The sequence below is a fragment of the Nomia melanderi genome, chromosome 3 (genome assembly GCF_051020985.1).
Source record: "Nomia melanderi isolate GNS246 chromosome 3, iyNomMela1, whole genome shotgun sequence".
Lineage (NCBI taxonomy): Eukaryota > Metazoa > Arthropoda > Insecta > Hymenoptera > Halictidae > Nomia > Nomia melanderi.
The window spans coordinates 959,232-981,843 of record NC_135001.1 but is presented as its reverse complement, the minus strand read 5'-3'; the positions used below and the strand labels follow the sequence as shown (position 1 = coordinate 981,843).

Genomic DNA, 22,612 nt, shown 5'->3' with positions numbered 1-22,612 from the left:
AAACTGGACGGCGTAAATGATATCTGACGGCAATTTATGCAAGGTGTTCGGTAACTGATACAACCGGAAACAGGATTCGCCATTTTGTCTTCGTAAGGAAAGAACGATACTATTCCAGTCGTCTCCAAGTGGCACTATGGCATGGGTCAGTAAAATGTATTAGTGAACATTGAATAATAAAAAGTATGTGGAATTATTAAGATTTGAATTGATTTAAATTTCAGCTTAGCTATTACTTAATCATCTTTAGTAATCTCTCAAAGATATTCCAACCTCTTCAGTAATCATAAAATAAACAATCAAGGAACAAGTCATATTCACCCATTTGGTAGCTCTAGCATTAAAGTCCTCCTAAAAACCATTACGAAATGTACTTCCACGGGATCTCTACGAAATGTCTACAATATTTCAGGAGGACATACAGACGAAGTTCGGGCGGCAGTTCACATCGTTAGAGCTCGAAATTCGTAAACGGGACGAGATAATATCTCAGCTTCAAGCGAGGATACAAGAACTGGAGCAAAGAGAGTCGCAGAACGGGGACGAGTCGCTCGGCGACAGCACGGAGCACGACGCCTCGCTGGAAGAGGATTTGGACGACGACCGTGAGGATCATCCTTTCATGAGGGACGGCTCGGTCGACACGGTTCTCACCGCTCGTCCGCATTACGCGCGTTCTTCGCTGTCCACGGAGTCCACCTCCCAAAACAGGAGGTCTTGGGAGGAGCATTCCGAGGAAGAGACTCTGGAACTTCAAGAATTGCCCACCTCGATCGTTCCTCAGAACTTGTGGAAGGACGAGGTGGCCATCGACCTGGAGTCGAACAGCGACAGCAGCAGATCAGACAGGAGCGACAGCGGCAACGACGAAGACGACGACGACGAGTCGCACGAGGGGGGGCACAATAATTGGGAGGTGACCATGCTAGCTCAGGAACTCGAGGCCAGACGAAGAAGCAGCGAAAACTCAAGCCCGGGTTCCTAGCGCATTAACGAGATTCTAGACGTACTGTGTTACCTCACGAACACGTTGCACTCGAAGGGCTGGTGCAACGATGCGACTTTCCGCGAGAAGGATTGCCCTTATTTACAATTAGACTTTGATAGTTTGACCAGTTGTAGCGAGACTATGATGTAATCTTATCTAGTCGGAAAGATTGTTCCATTTCTATCGTCCCGGCCATCTTGTATGTCGAGTATAAGTTTCACGCCTGCTGCATCGTACGCGTAATTCGCAGTGGATCGACGAATCATTTGTATGCTCGACTGTTTCATGGTGGGCTTGCACGGGGGAACCATCGCGTATTGATGGAGTCTGAATCATTCAGCGTTTCGTTGCGCGTTATGCTGTTTTCGAAGGATTCGAAAGAGTTCGAGGATTGAAATTGGACTATTGGGAACCTATTTTACCGGCAGTTGGCATGGATAACTTGGTATTTTATATGTTCTCTCGGTATATAGAAGTTTCGTGGAAATAACAACGAAATATTTTCATTGGATTGAAATTGAAATTTTAACGAATGATTTAATGATATGGAGACTGGCGCGGAAGAAACGGGAATCTCGTAGTAAAAGCAGTCGGACACGTGATCGCTGTAACAGAAGAATTAAAGGAACACGTTATAAGAGAAACGACAGAAAGCTATATGTAAATGTTAAAACTTCGTTCTTTTATATTAAGTCGTTGTCTGTAATAAATAATATACTGTATTCTATAGTAGAGAAGCCAGATAAATACCATTCATTGATGATGACTAGTGTGCGGATTTTTATGGATTTTGTATCTCATAAGTGTTTTCACGGAATAATAAAGCACAAACTGCAAGAGTATTTAATACAGCTTTAGAATGTTTTCTATCCACCAGAATTATCACTGTCAAAAGTTACACTTGACACGTTCACGCCACCGGTGAGTCTTGCCAGTGTGAACGTGTTAACCCTTTGCACTCGAAAGTCTTTTGCTAGAAATCTTCAGCACTCTTTCATAAAATATAGACGATTTATTGCAACTAATGTAACTAATTTAATCGATAAATTAAGGGATTATACAAAGTTCAATATTAACTCATTGTATGCGGGAAACGTAAAAGTATTATTTTCATGTACCCTAATATTGAAGCATTAAATAAATACTCGTATAACTTCATTAACATTTTCGACAGAAGTAGATAGTTGATTCCTTTTGCGTATGATTGAAAGTATTTCTACTTGCAATGAAACAATTGAATAATAAATAAATGAATTGAATGTAACCGATATCAGTTAAAATGAACAAAATGGCCCGCACGCAATGTGTTAACACGTAATTACTACAATTCATTCGATTACCATGATTATTTGAAAAGTTTTATATATTACTAGCAATGCCGCCTAATGCAGTGACATTCGACAAGATGAACCTGCAATAATTTATTTATTTTCATTTCGTATATTTTTCTCGGCAATCGTGTGCCTGATCATTTTACCGTATCAAAACAAGTAGTGACCGAATCACCTCGCGAGTGCAAAGGGTTAAATGTTGAAGCTTAACTTGTTTGAAATAATACGAACAAACATACACTGGCTAACGATCAGAATAGGGTACAGAAAAATGATCTGAGAACAGAAACAATTATTTCTACCAATCTGAGTATCAACTTTTTCCCTTAAATTCTAGTGCTAGTGCTTCTCTTGTCATATGTGTAATCAGTATTGTAAATCAATATAACATATCTTACAATCACCATTCAAATTATTCCTTGAACTACAAAATTTTCTTGTTTCCGCGTTATTTATCAACGCTGAGTTACTAGTATCTTTTAACGAGCGCATTATACTTAATCTACTCAATGCAGATTGGATCAATACGTTATTCTCTCGCATAAAGTGATCATGAAGAAACTGAGCGTACAGATGCACTTTCTCGATACACTGTGCATTTCCCTCGCACCTTCTCTGCATGTGTTAATCGAACGGTTTTTCTTTTTTAAGGAACTTTTCATGGCGAGCCTTCGACTGCCTGCAATTCACTGATTTCACATTCATTTCATTCATCTTCATTTATTCGTCCTCTTTTCTGAGAACTTCGTATTCGATTCGTTTGTTAACAGTGGTCTCGGTTTCAAGGATTTCACGTTTCGCGTCGGACTGATTTTAATTTCTCGTCCCGTGTGATTTTGCGAAGTTAAAGTAGAACGTGCACGTGTAATGGTAATGTATCTAGCGAGTAACGATATGATTTCTTTTCGAAATATTTTTAAGATTATAGTGATTTAAACCTGCATATATTTAGGTATTCATATCTATAATAAAGACTTAAATAAAACTAATCAATTACAAGTCCTTTCAGATATCGTTGATGATCGACTAAAATACAAAAGGTTTCTAAATGTTACGCAATGTTCATTGGTGAAAGTATATTCGTTACGTTCATTTCGAGGATAATTATCTATTGTTGGCTTATCATTTCCCCCTTGAATTCGGTTGATAGCTTGATATTAAATATCCTTTTGGAAAAACCGAATGTCAAATGGATCAGCAATTCCCACGAATCAGTTTACGTGGTAACACTGAAAGTTACTTGATGACCTCGCAATTGGACACAGTGTTTCATGACTTTTTCTGTATCTGAAAACTGTGCAGTTTCTTATTCAGAAATAAGGTGAAATAACATTTGTCACGTTTTTCTTTTACTCAAATTAGCTCGCAACCTATAGAACAATTAATTTCCGTTTTCTACTGCACATTGACAAACTTGTGCGACATTGTTCATAGATCAGAAATAATAACACAAGATACATAAAAAAGCCATGATAAATGGCTTATAATATATTGTAATAAATGAATACAATTTTTTTAAGCTGTCACTGCGAAACAAGGAAAGCGAAATTGTGTTAATCAATTCTCAGAGAAACTTCTGTTAATTTTTTAATAATTGCAAAATGAAGAAACCAGAAATGAGTCATTTCGACCTATTTACTAGTTTTAGTGTTAAATTCTTGGAACAAAAGCAAACCTCGCACAAAGACTCTTAACACGTTGATCGCCATGAGAATTTAGAGCGTTTCGTATAATATTACTTATCTTGTCACAACAAATGCAAATGGTATTGGAATTATTAATAGTTCGTTACCATAGTTCTTATATTATTTAGTTACTAACATTAACAAACATTTTAATTCTACATCAGTTGTAATTATTTCCTAATTTGAGCTCCAGTCATCGGTGGCCATCATGGCGGCCAACGTCACTGTTCATCTTCAACTTATTTCTGAATAACGAATCGTATCTTTCTTCGTTACGTTATAAGTCGAAGTTAATTCTTCGCCAAATAATTTCCTCGCGATGAAAACATTGTCAGAGCCAGAAGAGATTAAGACATTTAAGGGTTTTACGCTTATTTCATACTACAAGCCATTCCGATAAGTCTTCGCGCCCCTCTTTCGTTCTCTAATTCCCTCAATTTCAATGCTTCCTGTTTACGCGCAAAATGGTAGACTCGAATTCCAATTAGAATAGAATGAACGATAATTCTTCGTTTCAAATCAATTATTCATTCGATCATCTGAGAAGCACAAGTGGCTAAGCATAGTTGTCTCCCTGGTTATAGAAACATCTTTAGATATACAACGGTTCAACTAACATTCATCGCGTTTCATTTTCTTCCATTGATTTATAACTTGTCATAGACAAATCGAAGATTTATTACGATATGCAAATACTTTCAAGCGTTTCACTTCGATGACAACACTGTTGGTTATCGAAATCACCGATCTTAAATGTACAAGTGTCGCGTTTCTTTCCCGTAGACTAATCGTTTCGCATTTCTATTTCACTTGAATTGCCCAGCCCTTGAATTGTAAATAATCACAGGTGCCTGAGAGGATATTACACTTGGAATATGTAAAATTAAAACTTAAGCACCCGTTCGAACATGTAATTCTGTACACGAGACGGACATTAAACTAAATTATAAAAAGCTTTCGATTCGTGGCAGACACGTTCACAAGGAAATTCACTTAATAACCAAGTACCAATGAATCTCTCGCCATACGTAAACAATTAGAAATAAATTCTTATGAATTCCGTTTACTCGTAACGACAGGATTTGCGAATCTGTATTAATCATCGTCCCTTGAAATCTTCATCGATGCGATCGAAATAATTATGAATTTGTTCTTACAAATGAACATATGCATATTACATCTATCTATTTACACCTGAAACACACACACACACACACACGCACACGCACACGCACACGCACACGAAGGTACATACATATATCTACATATTATTTAACTTTACAACAACCAACGTAAAACTGAACGAAAATTTGCGCAACTATCAATTTCCCTTTCCCGCCCTAGTTCAATTCTGTTGGAAATCTGTACTAAGATCGTACAGACGAATATTCGATACTACCGAGTAATGAATAACCTGATTCGGTGCAGTATGTACAAATGTATACACTACCGCTCAAAAATATTTGACCATTTCAAATCTAGAGCCGAAATCTAGAGAAGAAAGGAAACGAGAAGCACCGTGGTGCATTAGGGTAATTCTGGGTGAGATGGTCGTTTCAGTTGTCAGATCTTTGTTTTTAATTATTTTTCGTAGTGTACTGAGTCTCGTACAGTTCCCTGTTCCTAATTATTTTTCCTATGTGTATTCGCTTTCATAAATATATTTCTTTTCGTTAGGTGTCGATGATATGACGCGACCCGCACAGAAGCCATGCGGTTAACCCGTTGCCTTAAGATTTATTTGTTAACCCTTTGAAATAATTATTTCATTTTTATATAATTTTTTGATGAGGCGAAGACGATATTCTTTGAAACTAACTCGAACAGAAATCACAAGCGCGTTGAGGAACAAAGCTATTTTATTCGAATATTTCACTATCGAGGTATTATTCAACATTAATTAATTATCTTAATTAAATATTAGTATAACTGATTAAATATCAAATTTTACAGTTTTACTGCATCAAATCAAGTGCTGACTGAGAGTCACCTCCCGAGTGCAAGGGTTAATTATAATCAATTCGATAATTATTTGAAAACATTCCTATATTGTTAATAACGCTACCTAACGTGGTGACATTCAGCAAGACGAACGTGCAATAATAAGAACACAATTCAATCGAATGATTTAAGATGTAATATTATCTCTTCCATTTTGTGTTTTTCTTTATGAAATCATGCGGCATTCAACATGTTAACACTTAGCCAACCGATTGGGAAGATCTCTTTTCACTTGGCAATGTATTACCTTTTATTCTGTTTATCCCTTCTTTTGTTATTTAGTATGTATTGAAATGGGATTATTTGCAATTCATCAAATATGGTTCTTGTTTTTACAAAACACAGTTTCTAACCGAATTAATTGAATGAGTTTAATTAAAGATGATGGAGAAGGTTGTAGTTATAGTTTCTTTTAGGCTGCTAAGTGTTAAAAAAACTGGGCCATCTTTCACCGATTTACCCTATTATCACGTTCATTATTCAGTTAGAAGTGTTCAAATCCCAAACGTATAAACATTCAAGCGATTACTTGGTAAAGTGAAAATTATTATTCACCCAACGATCGATCAAATATTTTTCAGCATTAATGTATATCTATACACACATATGTACATACACGCATACACGTAAACACACACACACACACACACACACACACACACACACACACACACCCACGCAAATCGACAAATGTTAATGGGAATATACATATGACGTATACTGACCAGACCAAGCTCAATATTTCTAGAGTCTTTACAAAATGAATAAATCTGTTAAGTGACAAATGAGACTACTAAGTAAGAGAGGAAATCTATGAAGATCTTGTACATACTAGCCTATAATTTATTTATCTATGAGCGAGAGGAACGGAGTGAATGTTCATTTAGAGGATGATTAAAGGAAATAGGAAACTGTATGGTTATAGTATATTAGAATGTTTGCGTGTGAACAAGAGAGAAAGAAATAGGGAAAAGTAGTTGAAGAGAGGAAGAACGGTTCAGTGATCGAGAAAGAGCCGAAGGGGAAAGAGGCGGAGAGTGAAACAGATGGGGAAAGGAAGATAGAGTGTGTGCGAGAGTGAGAGAGCAAGAGTGCAAGTACGAACGAGAGGAAAGAGACAGAGAAAGAAACACAATGCGTAACAGTTTCGATGGATTATACAGCGAAAAGCATTTTAGACGCTGACATGTACCTACTCCGCGAACGAAGAAGAGTATACAATAAAGTAAACAATGTTTTCAACTGTCGTGTTGTTTCAATCGCCTGCCATGGTGTTCATTTTGCTGTAGTTCTGGGTTTGTTTGTACATTTGGGATATTGTGGGAAAACTGGATATGTTTGTAGTAAGCGGTGTTCTTTTGTCCTCTGGTTTTTCGATGCTGGAAAAATGAGAAGTTGGTTATTGAAATATTAAAATATTGTTAAAATGTTATTAAAATTTTATTGAAATATTAAAATATTAAAATATTACTAAAATATTAAAACATTATTAAAATATTAAAATATTAAAATATTAAAATATTAAAATATTAAATATTTGTGTAAAATGTGTGTACCAGAAAATTTGAAACGGACAAAGAAATACAAATTTTTGTTATTAATAGTAGGTCACAGGTCTTTTTATTTTGTTATTTAAATTTTCTGTATCGATTTTAATTGCTGGTAACATGGAAATCAATACAATCAGTACTTTTATTTATAAGTTGTCGGAAACATAAAAAAATTATAAAGATTTTTCTAAATCTCGAAGAAACTGCCTTAATATAAATACACAGCTGAAGCTTGATCTATTTAAAGATCGTTTTGAGGTCAAGACACGTGTTCGTGTTTAAATTGTAACTTTAGTAAATATGATATTTAATTTTTATTTATGTTAACACTTACATTATCCATTTTATATATAAAAATATATATTTCAAAATGAAATTAACAAAATAAATTTATCGTCTCGTATAAACAACGTGTTTGTTTAATACAAATATAATAATATCTTCATTGGATCTGATATAATTGAAATGGATTAAATAAATTAACGCATTTCATCGCGCGATTAAATTATTCCATAGTAAATTATATTTAAGCATTTCCATTATTCAAACTGAGCGCACTCGAAATCATCGATATATCTCGAATGTAAAATTGGAGTCGTTCGACTCCAAAGTGGCTACATAACCTTACGATCATAATAATAACAAAAGCGTCGCGACTGAGTTTTGTTATCAAATATCGTATATAGTTCTGGAGTGATCTCAAGAAACGCGCAATTTTGTTGTGATGTGGGGAACGTGATTTCACTCAAAATTTGACAAGGATGGGCGATATAAGGGCCGGCCTCGAGGAATTAAAACTCGATGGTGCCCTGTTCGCCGATGTTAAATACTACGTCAGTGGCGAAGGTGATCCCAAGGTATGTCATTTCACCGTTTCCCGCGTTTTTCCATTCACTTCGATGTAATGTTATTAATCTTGCAATATTGTTATCGATGTACTGTGACTGTTATAAATTGTAATTTGCTCGCGGTTACCACAGTAGAATCACGATATGTGCGATAGAGGTTATAAAATGGAGTCATTTTTAACAGATTGTAACGTTCTATAAACACGGTATATGGTATTTATGAAGTTTAATTTTCATAACGTATGTTCGTGTACGAAATATGTTTCTTTATTAAATGAATTCAATTATAACAATTCTATTTATTGGTATATAAGATTATTAACTGAAATGTAAAATGTGTATTATTATTATTAATATAACAGTTATACTACATTGTAATAATATACTGTTATTGGGAAACAGTTAGTTTTATTTATATTATTTGTATACATAAGTATTTGCGAACGTATATCTGTGTTTACAGTTATGTTAATGTTTGACTTCGATAAGTAAGCAAAGACCATTATTGAAAGACATTTTTTAATTCTTTACAGATTTTAAACTTACTACAAGAAAGTGGTGCAGAAAGATCGAATTATTTTAGTGATTTTGTAACACATTTAATAGCAGGCTATGATGCATTGGAAAATGACATATCTGCTGCAAAGGATATTTATGAAATACCAGCAGTTACACAAAACTGGATTTTATATTCTGTTAAATGTAACAAACTTCTACCGTATCCTACTATAATAGTTTTTAATTTATTAAACACTAAAATAATTCAATTAGTAATTATTTAAAATGTTTGTATGCTAATAGTTCAAAATAATCGATTTCCTTAACAGTATCATTAATCTAGGCCACATTATTTTTCACCCGAAGATACACAATTATTTTCGAATGTGCGAGCATGTGTGTCTCAGGTAAGCCGTGCGGATAGCAAAAGTCTATGGGCAATGATCACATTGCAAGGTGGTAAATGTCAATTACGTTTAGACCAGTACTGTACTCACTTAATTACTGGAAAAGCTAATGGTCTTAAATATGAGACTGCTATGAGACATCCCATACAAATTGTAACTCCAGATTGGATAACAGAATGTTGTAGAAAAGGAACTATTGTAAGTGAAGTGGAATTCCACCCTAGACTTTTAATATATCCAAATAGTTCCACAGCTATGATTACTGGTTTTATGGATGAAGATACGGATAATAATATTACGCAAGAAGAACAAGACAGAACTAAAGCTATGTTGGAACAACTTAAGCAACGTATGCCTTGGAATCAACCAAGTCCACCAGTAGCTTCCAGTGCATCGCATAACATCAATGCCAATAATGTAACCGTGGCAACAATTCCTTACTCGACAAATGGACAGAATACTGTTAATGCGCAGCAACCACATCTTTCGCGTCCAATGTCCACTACAAGTTTATCTAATGCTTCCACAATCGTGTCTTCTGTATCTGATCAAAACATTACTCAAACTGCCTGGTTACCTCAATCGTCTCAGCAAAATAATGTTGCTCAAATGAAGGCTGTGCCACAAATACAACAACCGGAAGTATCTCCACAACAGCAGCAGCAGCAACAACAACAAATGAATATGCAACATACGATACTACAACAGCAACAAATAAACCAGCAACAACAAATGTCACAACAACTAACACAACATCAACAATTACAACAACAAACTTACACTCAACAACAGCTTTTAAATCAACAACAGTCTCCCCAATTAACACCACAATCACAATTAATAGGAGCACAACAACCATTAATGCCACAACAACAACAACAAATAAATTCACAAATACCTCAACATCAATTATCATCTTCTCAGCAGTTGCTAAGCCAACAACAAAAACAATTGAATCAACAGCAAATACTTTCACAACAACACTTATCACAGCAACAGCAAATTGCACCTCAACAACAACTGGTCCAACAACAGCAAGTGCAATTAACATCACAACAGCAAATAGTTCTTCAACAACAACAGCAACAGCAAATTCCTACACAACCACAACAAATTGGAGCACATCAATTGAATCAGCAACAAGCGCCGCCACAGCAACTTACCTCTGAACAGCGACAAATAATATTATTACAACAACAGCAACAGCAACAACAACAGAAAATTCAACAAATTTCTCAACAGCTGCAACAATCAGCGCCTCAAAGTTCACAACAATTTGTTATAAGAGATGGCCAATTGCAACAGCAACCACAGAATCAACAATTACTGGGACCAAATCAGCAAAGTTTTATTGTACAAAGAGATTCACAGTGGCAGCAACAGCAGTATCATTTACAGTTGCAAAGACAGCAACAGCAACAAATTGGTCCTCAAAGACCAAGTGGACAGTGGGCTCAACAACCACCGCAACCACCAAGACAGCTGATTCAATTGGATGCTCAAACACACCAACAGTTACAGCAAATGGACCCACAACAAAGAGCTCAGTTTATACAAAAGATACAGAAACAGAAGAACCTAATACTACAAAGACAAATGCAAAACCGACAAGCTCAACAGGGAGCCCATATTGCTGTTATTAGAAGTCCAGGAAAGCCAGTACAACCAGGCAGTTTACAATGGGTTCAACAACCGCGACCGCAAATGATAGGGCCACAAATAGCACAGACACCTGGCCAGAAACCAGTGCATCCCGGTGTTCAACCACCAGCTTTAACTCCAATCAATTCTTCCAATCAAGTGATCGTACAAACTGGACAAACCGTACAAGGTCCACAAGCTGGACAACCTGGCCAGACATTTCAACAGGGCCAACCTCTAACTCCGCAGCATATAGCGCAATTACATATGCAGAAGCAACAAATGGCAAGATTACAACAATTACAACACCTGCAGCAACAACAGCAACAGCAGCAGCAGCAGCAACAACAACAGCAGCAGCAGCAGCAGCAACAACAGCAGCAGCAGCAGCAGCAGCAACAACAGCAACAACAACAGCAACAGAGTGCACAGCAGGAGCCACCCCTCACATCTTTATCGAATAATGTTCAAATATCACCAGACCAACAATTAGTTGTCAATGCAAAGACAAAAACTGCTTTGGCAAACATGTTGACCAATAGATTACAAGGTAGTGCAACCGAAGGCAGTGCTGCTGGTCAGCTAAGATTAATGACCGCCCAACACAGACCACCACCACCCCCATCTCAAGACCCACAACTTCTTGCTGCTTATCAACGAAGGACAATTGGAAATATTACAAATGGTGCACCACCTGGGGCTCCAATAAAGATGCAGTACGCCCCAGTGATGCCACAGGCAAAAGCTCAATTCTACGGACACAATCCAAACCTAAAACGTACGCTTTTCTTATTTTTTTTGTTCTCGAAACTCTTGATTAACCCATTTGTAACAAAGTTCTCGTCTTATTTGTTGTCTCTCAAATTAAATTCTAGTTTTCTCAATGCAAACTTGACAGATTTTGAAGTTTCAACAATATATAAAGATAAATAAGATACTTTTAAACAGAAATAATCACATTTAATCTTATTGTTAGTGTAGAAATACAATTAAATGATTCAAATTATTTTATGTATTTAGAAATAACATAAATGTTAATTCAAGTTTGAAAAGTAAATGTTTTGGACGGGAAAGTTGAATAGTAGTATCAGCTATACAGAGTTCCTGATTGTTTCCATTTTGAAACGTTGACTACAAATGGGTTAAGGCTGCTTAAGTGTTAAATGTACATAATCCTTTGCACTTTCATCATGAATAGACTGCTGATTATACGTGCTGACAGCATTAACTTTTGAAAAACTCGCTATAACAAAGTATTTTATAAAGCTTCGAGATCTTTATTTTATTTAATGTGTAATCAAACTGTTCATCGATTCAATCAATCATTCTTCAATCCTAACGTTCGTGATCTAGTTCATTAACATACACGTATCCGCATAACATCCGCCGTCTATTCACGAAGCATCGAATTAATGCGAACATTAATATTCTACTTTTTTTCTTGCTAGACTGTAATAGAAACTAATCCTGAATAATTGGCATCGGAAGAACGATTGAACAGAAATACTAGGTCTACGAGAAGTAGGTCTATTATTTGCCCTCGGCAATTGTCTTCGGTGCTTCAATTAAATTTGAATAATAATTGTACGAAATCTATAACGAATTATATTTTACCTATTTACTTCATCATTTTTCTCAAAGTAAATCCTTCTTTCTCGAGTGCACCTCGCAGAATGTAGAAAATGTGTACATACCTTTGTGTATCTGAACAAACACTACCACTCCTAAGTATCCTAGGCTTACAAGAGAATATCTTGAAATGACAAACATTTGTTTTCATCAAACTTTACCATAATTTCGAATCGAAACGATTTTGAGAGTAACTTTTCTAAATTCTCATATATCGGTTCTAACTGAAACAGTTTTGAAAATCGATGAAATATCCGCTTATATTGTAATTAAACATTTCAAATGTATCTCCTTGAAACTGTTATAAGAGCCGGAAAAGTATCTGTAACTGTCATGGATGATGAATGGTATTATAATGATATAATATTATTATATGGTATTATATAATTATTATTATTATATAATTATATTATCATATAATTAATATATATTATTATTAGTAGTATTAATAATATTATTAGTATATCCTATCCTTAACCTCTTGCCTTGTAATATCCAGCCCACCCCTTAGATTGATTTTAATAGATATAAATATTTAAGTTGTGTGGTAAAAACCGACTCTTCTAATGAATGTTTCACTCCTTTTCCTATCGGATAATTATTAATAACAGTAAGTTTTGCGAGTCTAATCCCAAATGGCACAGAAATAGATTAAGGGGGTCTTCTAGTCTAAATACGCTATTGTAGAGAGACTTTCCAATTTTTTAACGAATTAAATAAATGTGCGTATTCCAAATTTCTTAAAATATTATGTATATAGTACCATATTTATCACCATCGAAATCAATCAATTTCTTTGAACTACATTCGTTTCTCTAAACTAGAATATCTTCATTTAATTCAATAGAATTATCCTATCTATTATTCTATCGCAATAGCAAAATCCTAGTTCCAATCACGACGACAGGTACTCAAACACACAATCTGATCAAGCCTCTAATTCCTGTGGAAAGCATGAGACACCATTAAAAATCCAAGTTTCGAGCAGTCGTCTTTAAAATCTCCATTATAATTAAAAAAAACAATACTCCAGAATTTACATAATTCGTGGCATTCAACGTATTAAACATTGTACGATATCAACAATCTGCTAGAAACGTGTTTGAGCTCTATATTTGTCTAGTAGAATTCCCGTACATCAAAACCACAAAAGACTCGTAGTGCACTAATTCACTGTTCCCCATAACTTGCTCTTACTTTCTGTATCTTCGTTTCCCCAGACTTTAGGACACTTCCCAAGCATAACACCGTACTCTACCCACAGTTTCGATCAGAAACATTTACATTAAGAAATTCTACAAACTATGGATCGAACGTGTTAAACTAGAAGACTTCCTCGACCAATGATCTCCGTTGCCCAAGAATAACGTTCCATTGTTTATGCTTTCAGTGCCACCAGATCTATTTTTGCTAGGCTGTATCTTTGTTATCGTTGAGTACGACGTGCAACGTCCGAACGATGTTTCCATATGGAAGCAAGTGATCGAGAGACACGGGGGTGAGGTCGAGCCGCAGTATTGCACCCGAGCCACCCACGTGCTCGCAATCACGCAGAAACATCCGACCGTGGTGCAGGCGCTGCGCGAGGGGAAACGTTGCGTCAGTGCACACTGGCTGTCCGATGTTGTCAGTAAACAACAGGTGCTACCCCCGTGGCACGCGCTACATTTCCCGACGCCGTTCAGCCTGACGGAGCTACCGTGCGCGAAACAAATTGTATCGTTGTCCGGATTCGAAGGGGAGGAGCGCGCCAAAGTGAAGTACATGCTGGAAGCGTTGGGATCGAAAGTTACCAATTACTTCACCAGACACAACACTCTTCTTGTTTGCAGAAGGTACCCGGCGTTTACTTTGTCAGCTATCCGTACTACTAACGACGTTACACCGCTTGTTTGATCGAAGGGATTGTAAAGGGTTGTACTGTAGGTTTTGCAGTTCGAGCTCAGAGTTTTGCTAAGCAAATTTAGTACTTTGGTAAATTGAAACTCTTGCGAACCTGGGCATTTGTATTTTGTTTGACGCTATTTCTTATATTTCTGTATTATTATTATTATTATTATTATTATATTGTTATATAATATTATTATTATATTACTACATAATATTAGACACTATATATCTTATTATTGCATATTTTATATAAAATTACTTTTTTAGTTTAATTGTGTTTTCAATTGAATTTTGAACGTTTCCCGTAGTTAATATTATAATTGTTACTGAAAAAGTTGGATACTCAATTGAGAATATAAGAGTAAGGTCGGACAATAATTTTAATTTGAAAATTCCAGAGGTGTCTTTTGACATCTTCGGTAGAAATAGTATTAAAGAAACATCAGACGTTAATTAGTTTGTGAGAAATGGACAATTGTATTGTAGAGGGGTGTATTATGTATTTATTTAAAAGTAAAAGTAAGCGGAATTGTCAAGAAGCGCTATAAATACTTTTATTGATATGTTCCATGCAACGCTTAAAATTTCTGTTTCTTAGAACGGTCTGGGATTATTTACAATAATTGAATAACGTTGCTATAATAACAGGAAAACGTGGACGTTTAATAGTTATATTGTTTACTTCGAATATATTCATTATGTAATTATATGGATTATATACGAAATTTTTACTGACTTTAATGAACTGGTAATTACTTTTAAATAAATATGTAATACTCCTCTTTGTAATAAAATTCTTGACTTCTTACTAATTGACATTTCATGTTTTTTTAAATAAAATATATATGTAGAAGTACTTGATTTGCAAAAGGGTGAATTTGATTTGCAAAATAATGAGTTTCGAGTGCAAAACCTATAACACGTTGACTGTCACGAGAATCTCAAATGTTTTCAATAGTAATACCTCGTAACAGAGGCGAATCGTATTAGAAACAGTTATTAACACTAAAACTACCAAACAATTGAATCAACTTTCCACAATTCTTCGATAGAAACTCCAAGAGTACATCTATCGTAATTCCCATTGATTTACCATTGAATTTATCAATCACTAAATCAATTTCTTTAATAATTTCGCATACAAACATCTGTTGCCTTCCAAACAATTACAAAAAGAAAGAAATCAGAAATATGTTATTTTAACACCTCTGGTAGGTTTAATGTTAATGACCTCGCACCACACTGTTACACTATTATCTAGCTACTTAAGTTACCAATTATTTGTATACACCATCAATGTTCTTATTGCAATTGTTCTCGAGTTACTTGGAAGCTCCGGTGATCGGTGACCACCGTGGCAGCCAACAATGAAAACAGATCAAACTAATGTCAATTCTCGAAGAAAGAATCTATCGTTACGTATATTCCTCCCTTAACACCTTGACTGCCAAGTAAACACTCAACAAAACTCGTATGCACTCGAAACAGTTTTCTTTAACGCGTTCGCTACCAGCGTGACATATTTGTGACGGGCGCAATTCTATATTTTACACAATGAAAATGAAATGAATCCTATAGATATGTTATTATACATGATTAACTACGATATTATATTTAGCAACTCAATGATTCGTTTCAGTTTCATTTTTCTGACATTTTGTTTAGATTTATTGGATCGAAGAAAATATAATTGAGACCGTCACCGGAATAAACTCTGGTAGTGAACGCGTTAAGCAGAAGCTAAAAAATCAAGATTCTTCGTAACGATTGCTCTACTATCTTTCTTATGTTTCATACATCCAACACAACTCTAAAATTAACCCTTTGACGAAGACTCTTTAAAGTACCCAAAGCTTGCAACGTATGAAGCTAAATTACACATCGAATGCTTAAACAATAGAAAAAGGAAACTATACACTGATCACTTACTATTCAAGTAATTATCACTAGAACTACTGGATGGGGCAAAATGATTTATGACTTCTTTTTTCCCAGTTATTGAAAAAATAACTGATGCTTCTTTGAGAAGTTACTATAGAAATTAATTTAGTAATACAGAAACTACAGTGCGAATCAATTGAAGCCTCAATAGTCGCACCATTTAGTTTCGCATCTTAATATTCCTCATATGAAAATGTCATCTCAACGAAATGTCGACATTCGTCAAAGGGTTAATGTTGAAGTTTACATGAGAAATGGCGTCAGCCGAATGTGGATGACGCGGCAGTCAAAGTGATAAAGATACACTACCGGCAACAATGCAAACATAATGAATAGAATGTACATAAAGAGTCGTCTTCGTGTAAATGGCCGTAGCGTAGATAACTGTTCCAAACATTCCTTCATTTAACGAAAAGAAAAACATTTCAGACCCGATGGTCAAAAGTATAAAAAGGCGCGGGAATGGCAGACTGGAGTAGTGAATGCTCAGTGGTTGACGGACTTGCTATGCGGGCAAATGAACGCTCTCCACCAAATCGAAAACCCTAAATACCAACAATATAGTCCCAGCAATCCATTTAGATTGGATTATTCGCTAGTGCCTCATTTAATGGGTATCGTGAACATCGCTGATTACCTTTCTTTTACAATAAGAGAATCCTCGATTCTTATGGCTGATCGTATCGCCGTTTCCACGTTTTCCCATCATCTAAAAGACGCTCCTTTCAGTTGCATGGAAGATGCCGATAAACATTACCCAAGAGTCTTATGATAAAGTAAAGCAGGTTGGCCAAGGTCCAAACTCGATAAGGAAATATAAAAAGCCACGGCTGGACGGACCATTGTTGAACAAAGATCCGCATTTGCTGGGCCTGGACGAGCAGATAGTTGTCAGTAATCCTGATCCTCCTTCTCCGGATAAGCAACCGAGAATATTATTCTCTGGTATCAATCCTAGGAAACATGCGAAGGTAACGAACCTGTTAATTACGATCACTTGATTGCGGATTTTTTTGTATTCGAACGATGTGTAGCTGATCACGATTTGCGAGTTCACCGTTTACTCGAAAATTTCTCGCTGGGAATATTCAATATTTTGTGATAAAATATAGATATTGTTTGAAACTAATTTAACAATAATTCATATATAAATTAAGCAACAAACCTATTTTATTGAAATATTTCACATAGCAATACGTTTCATTTAAAATACTAATTATTCAAATTCATAGTGTCGCTGTATCGTCGATCCTTGGCGACGCTCGGATAATAGAGCTTGTTTGTATGTCTGATTCTTTTTCGTTTTTAACGCATAGAATTTCACTCGCTCTCGATTATACGAACGCATATTGAGCAAATGAAAGATTTTTATTTGAATAGTTTTAGTTTGAAGATACGAGGAATAAAATGTAATTAAGAGGAAAGGTTCATTTGCATAGAAGATGCTCGTGTGGGATATTCCTTATATTTATATTTACCACGAGTACATAAATATTCGCAATCTAGCGATGATTAACGCAGTGAAATAATTGTGTTCGCAGGTTTCAACTCCTTGGCAATGTGTACATTTGCCTATGTATACTTGTAATTTATTTTATATTTTATATTTTCAGTCTTAAATTAAGCTACCGTTGTTTCTTACATCTAATGACATTTTGCATAATCTGCCTGGAATAATTCAGGAGGGTTTCAAATAAGAAGAAAATTTGATTTGTTTCAATATTTGAATGTTAAAAAATAATGAATTTTTCAGTTTTACAAACATATGTTACATCGACTATAAACGTTTGAAAATTTGTGTATAAGTGTTTATTTTTTATGCGATCGTTTCGAGTGTTTTACTGCGAGCACAGTAATGTTTACTGGGAATTAATTTAAAGGATTTATATCGAATACTATTAATGCTAATTAACCGTCTAATGATATATTATTTTGTCAACAGAGAATTCGGGAATTAGGTGGTGCAATGGCTGCCAGTTGGCGAGACGCTACACATCTCGTGATGTTAGCACCGATAAGAACTGTAAAATTTTTGTGTTGTCTATCGCGTTGTAAATATATTGTCACGTTACAGTGGTTACTCGATTGTTCCGCGAGGAACACATTCTTAGATGAAAGTGGGTACATACTCGGCGATCCGGAATTCGAGAAGAATTTTAATTTTAATATTGAAAAGGCTTTGTCAAGTCCCAACCGTGGAACAGTACTTAAGGTGATTGCTTCTTGCCACTTTGATATTTAACACCATTGTACGCCGGCTATATTTCAGCTACTAAAAACGAGAGCGTCGGTGATTATGTTGATACATTTTTAAACATCAATCAAACTGAAATTTCTAACTTACAAAAAATCCTTTTTATAAGAGTTATTATTATTTTTACAAGGATAATTATTCTTATAAGGATTTTATAATTGTACTTTGGATTTGTGTTATACATATCTAAAATGTTACATTAACGTAGGATCAGCAATTAAACGATAGACTAAAAATACCGCATTATCGCGGGGCCGGCGCGCAATGCGTTAATATATTGTAGATCTGTTATAGATAGATATAATATAGATCTGTTTTGTAATATTTTATTAACTTAGGATTAACTTAGAATAGGATTACGTTAGTAGATCACGTTATCAAATGAAAATTCCGTTTTCTTTTTAACAAGGTAAAATATTTGATTACAATCAATCTCGAATTTTAAACATTTTTCGTTACATGTAAGATTAATAGAAACCATGTGAATGTATGTTGGTAACGATAGGGTTAATTTACGTTAGTAGATAACGTTATTAAGTGAAAATTCTGTTTTCTTTCTTTTTAACAGGGTAAAATATTTTATGTCACACCAAGTGTTGTACCATCGCCGCCGGCGATCGCAGAAATTATTGAAAGTGCGGGTGGAACAATGGAAAAGACACGGAGATCCGTCACGCAGATCCAAGAAATGAATAGTACTAAATTAACTTATATCATTGTTAGTCATGAAAACGACCTCCATCTACTTTCCGACGTTTTACGTGCAAATATCAGTAAGTAGCCAATTACTATATTTCGATTATTATTTTGAAATAATTAAAACTGCTTAATTTTATTAGTCATTTAATTTAATAATTAATAAAAATGTCGAGAAAAGATATGTTTACATTATAAAAATAAACGTATTAGAATGTATATAGATAAGAATAGAATGAAATGTTGTAATCTTGTATTTGAAATATTTACTTTTCATAATGTTTCAAACAGATTTCTTATGGTACTCAAAATTATGGTTTATTCTGAAAAGATTTGTTGTGAGATCTATGTTGAGAAATCTTCGTTTGCTACTCCTCTTTAGATACTGTATATATTCAATAATATAAGAATATTTGAATTGTTCTTTTTTTCTTGTTGATAGTAATATATTACCAACTTTATATTTATAATTGATAATTGAAAGAAAGGGAATAATTTGGAAAAATAGTACACTCAAAACCAAATACGTATTAAGAAATATTAAGTATTAAGAAATTCATGCTAACGTGCCTGTAACGTTTATAGGTGTGTTCAGTGCAGAAATCGTGTTAGGGGCAGTTGCTCGACAATACTTCCAAGCAGAACAAGTATGAATACTGGACAGTACACGATATACTGCATTTTAATCCCAGATGTGGGCTTACTAAACTCTTTTAGTAAGCCATTTTAGAGATGAAAAAATTTTTGCTTACCTTCTTCAATGGGACAATAAAGAACATAATTTTATGATACAGGAGGAACTACTTTCACTGATACATTCCAAACCTCTCCTTTTACGTTTCTTTTGGAAAATGCATACTTTGCAGCATCTTCGAACAAAATGTCATAGCATTGATCATAACACAATGGCGCATGTGTAATATATAGTGTGCGAGTTTTTTGTAAATGCTACAATCTTATGTATGGAATGAAGGAAAATTATATTCTTGCACATACAGTGTTCACAAAACCATTTCGCAGAAATGAATGAAACTTTTGTATTGATTTTACATTACACAAAATTAATATTTTTATTAAGAGTTCAAAGATTGTTTTCTTATTATTACCAAATTTCACATTGTAATATCGAATATAGAATTCTTTTGAATCCTGCAAATCACTCTATATAAAAAGTTAATATTATAATGTTGTCGATAATAGCACTTACAGAAAATGAATTATATTTCATAATATTTCCTCCTATGGTTCAAACCAAATGAAGTATTGCAGAAGGAATTTTCATGTGGTTTGAATTTCATGCAAGGCATTCTAGCCCATACAACCAACTTAGACACACTGTATGTTATGTAGCACTAGTTACAATTAGAACGCATCTTTTTTTATTGTAATTTTGTAGTTGCTTACTGCACGAAATTTGATATGCGTATCATTGGGTGCTTTTGTCGCATATATATTTTACCTACACATATCATTCTATATAATTTATATTGTTGTACACTTATTTTCTTCAGTTTCTTCGCTTGCCTTTATAGATATACATATATAAGAAATGATTTATGTGTAAGAGTGTATAACAACAAATAAATAGAGATATGTATCCCTATGTTATCTTACCGATTACAAAGTGTTGTTACTTTCAGCTCTGCCAGCAATTACATTTTCCAACAAAATTGTATAAACATATTTCACCCACCCTCGACGTAATGGACAATATTTGATTGTACAATAAATCAAACGTATAAAAAGTACAAACATTTATTAAGATAAAATGATTTCAAATGATCATAAGTTTGACATGTGCATTATCATTTTACATTATGAGTGCAATACATTTATGGGAAAAAAAGAAAGAGAGAGATGTTTGCGAAAATATTTCGATTATATTATTTATATACTAGACTTACTTTACAGCTTGTAAACAATTAAATTTAAGTCGAGAATATATGTAAAATTAAAATATGGAACAATTAAAATACTATGTTTCTCCTAAATAAAAAATACAACATCAAATCTAAATGACTAATAAAATCCAAAGTGTTGTTCAATGTAACTAATTCTTGATTTACAAATTTTCAATCGTTATTAATCTTTTTATTCTTTCCTTTATAAACATTTATAAATATATGCGCGCACAATAATTCTCCCGGGTGTATGTTTTGTAAAATATCTGCTTATCTAATAAAGGGTGTCCAAAAAAATGAATACAAGTCTTCACTTTTAAAATAATTGTTGTTAAAAAATTTAGATTGTTCTTTTACTGTATGTGATGAACAGTTTGTAGCATTCGCTACAAATTATTTTTGCAAATATTTAGAAGCTTCTGAATAATTTTCTTTTTAATTCTAAAATATGATGAGCATGTATCTATGTTTTGAACAACCGTCATAATTATTTAAAACGGCAATCAAAGAAAGCAGTCTAATATAAATTTGTATATTCAACATTTTTTATCACTAGCCCTAGCATCTTACAAATATTAAAGATGTTCAGGAATTGCACAGATGTTATGAATATCGTAACTCTTCTGTATGAAATTATTTAAAATAATTAACAATAAAAAACACTAAACCTTTATAGAACAAAATAACTGTTTTCCTATCAAACTGTGAAGATTGTAAAACAAATTTCTTCCTTCCAAAAGTCTTTTTGCTAAGCAAATACTTCTTCATATTCCTGTTAACGTTTTATACAAAAGTACTTTGAAATACCATTTTCACTAAAATATTGCCACACAACGAAATACAGTATTCTCGCGATCAGTATCCAAATATTGGAACCGCAAATGACCACTAATCATGAGGCGGTGTCGATTTAAAATTCATATAAGATTTGAGCTTGTAAACGATCAAAAGAAAAGAATTACTACGATGTTACACTTTTATTGAATGAAGCTTTTACCAGTTTGATAAAATAATAAAACTAGAAAAATATTTTCGAACGTATTTGCTTCTTAAATAAGTCATGATAATTTATTTTTCTGCTAATAAATGCGATTTGAAGTATTTCAAGTTCGTTGTTTATCAGAAAAATCTCACAAATGCGCGAGTGGATGTTTAATATGAAGAAAAGCCGTGTAAAAAAAACTACTGCTAATTATAAAAAGATTACTGATACTCGCTGATCAGGCACTAATCGCAAAAATACTGTATACTTAATCTAATTTAGCGAGTATACTTAGTGAGTATAAAGTACCATTAAATGCATTTCCATTTGAATGATTGCAAATAATGTTTATACCTAGCGTACGTTTATA

The 22,612-nt window shown here is 34.2% G+C and overlaps 2 protein-coding genes across 18 annotated transcripts in view; both read left to right on the top strand.

Annotated features, from left to right (window-relative positions):
- Positions 1 to 7,807, top strand: part of LOC116431829 (uncharacterized) — a 223,503-nt gene extending 215,696 nt beyond the window's left edge. For all 15 annotated transcript variants that reach the window (XM_076365716.1, XM_031987754.2, XM_076365719.1 and 12 more), the window contains one exon: positions 413 to 7,807. In XM_076365716.1, the coding sequence (XP_076221831.1) occupies positions 413 to 985 (573 nt within the window). In that variant the 3' untranslated portion in view covers positions 986 to 7,807. The remainder of the gene's footprint in view (positions 1 to 412) is intronic.
- A 340-nt stretch (positions 7,808 to 8,147) lies between these two features.
- On the top strand, positions 8,148 to 20,150 carry Ptip (PAX transcription activation domain interacting protein). 3 transcript variants are annotated; one of them, XM_031987741.2, is made up of 9 exons: positions 8,148 to 8,412; positions 8,937 to 9,121; positions 9,245 to 11,727; positions 13,969 to 14,413; positions 16,839 to 17,023; positions 17,139 to 17,380; positions 18,352 to 18,621; positions 19,232 to 19,436; positions 19,945 to 20,150. In XM_031987741.2, exons 1-9 carry the CDS (start codon positions 8,317 to 8,319, stop codon positions 20,010 to 20,012), a joined length of 4,179 nt encoding a protein of 1,392 aa, XP_031843601.2. In that variant the 5' UTR covers positions 8,148 to 8,316; the 3' UTR covers positions 20,013 to 20,150. The 3 variants fall into 3 exon arrangements, with proteins under 3 accessions (XP_031843601.2, XP_031843603.2, XP_031843602.2); XM_031987743.2 differs by lacking the exon at positions 8,148 to 8,412 and adding an exon at positions 8,434 to 8,560; XM_031987742.2 differs by lacking the exon at positions 8,148 to 8,412 and adding an exon at positions 8,484 to 8,616.
- Positions 20,151 to 22,612: the final 2,462 nt, after the last annotated feature.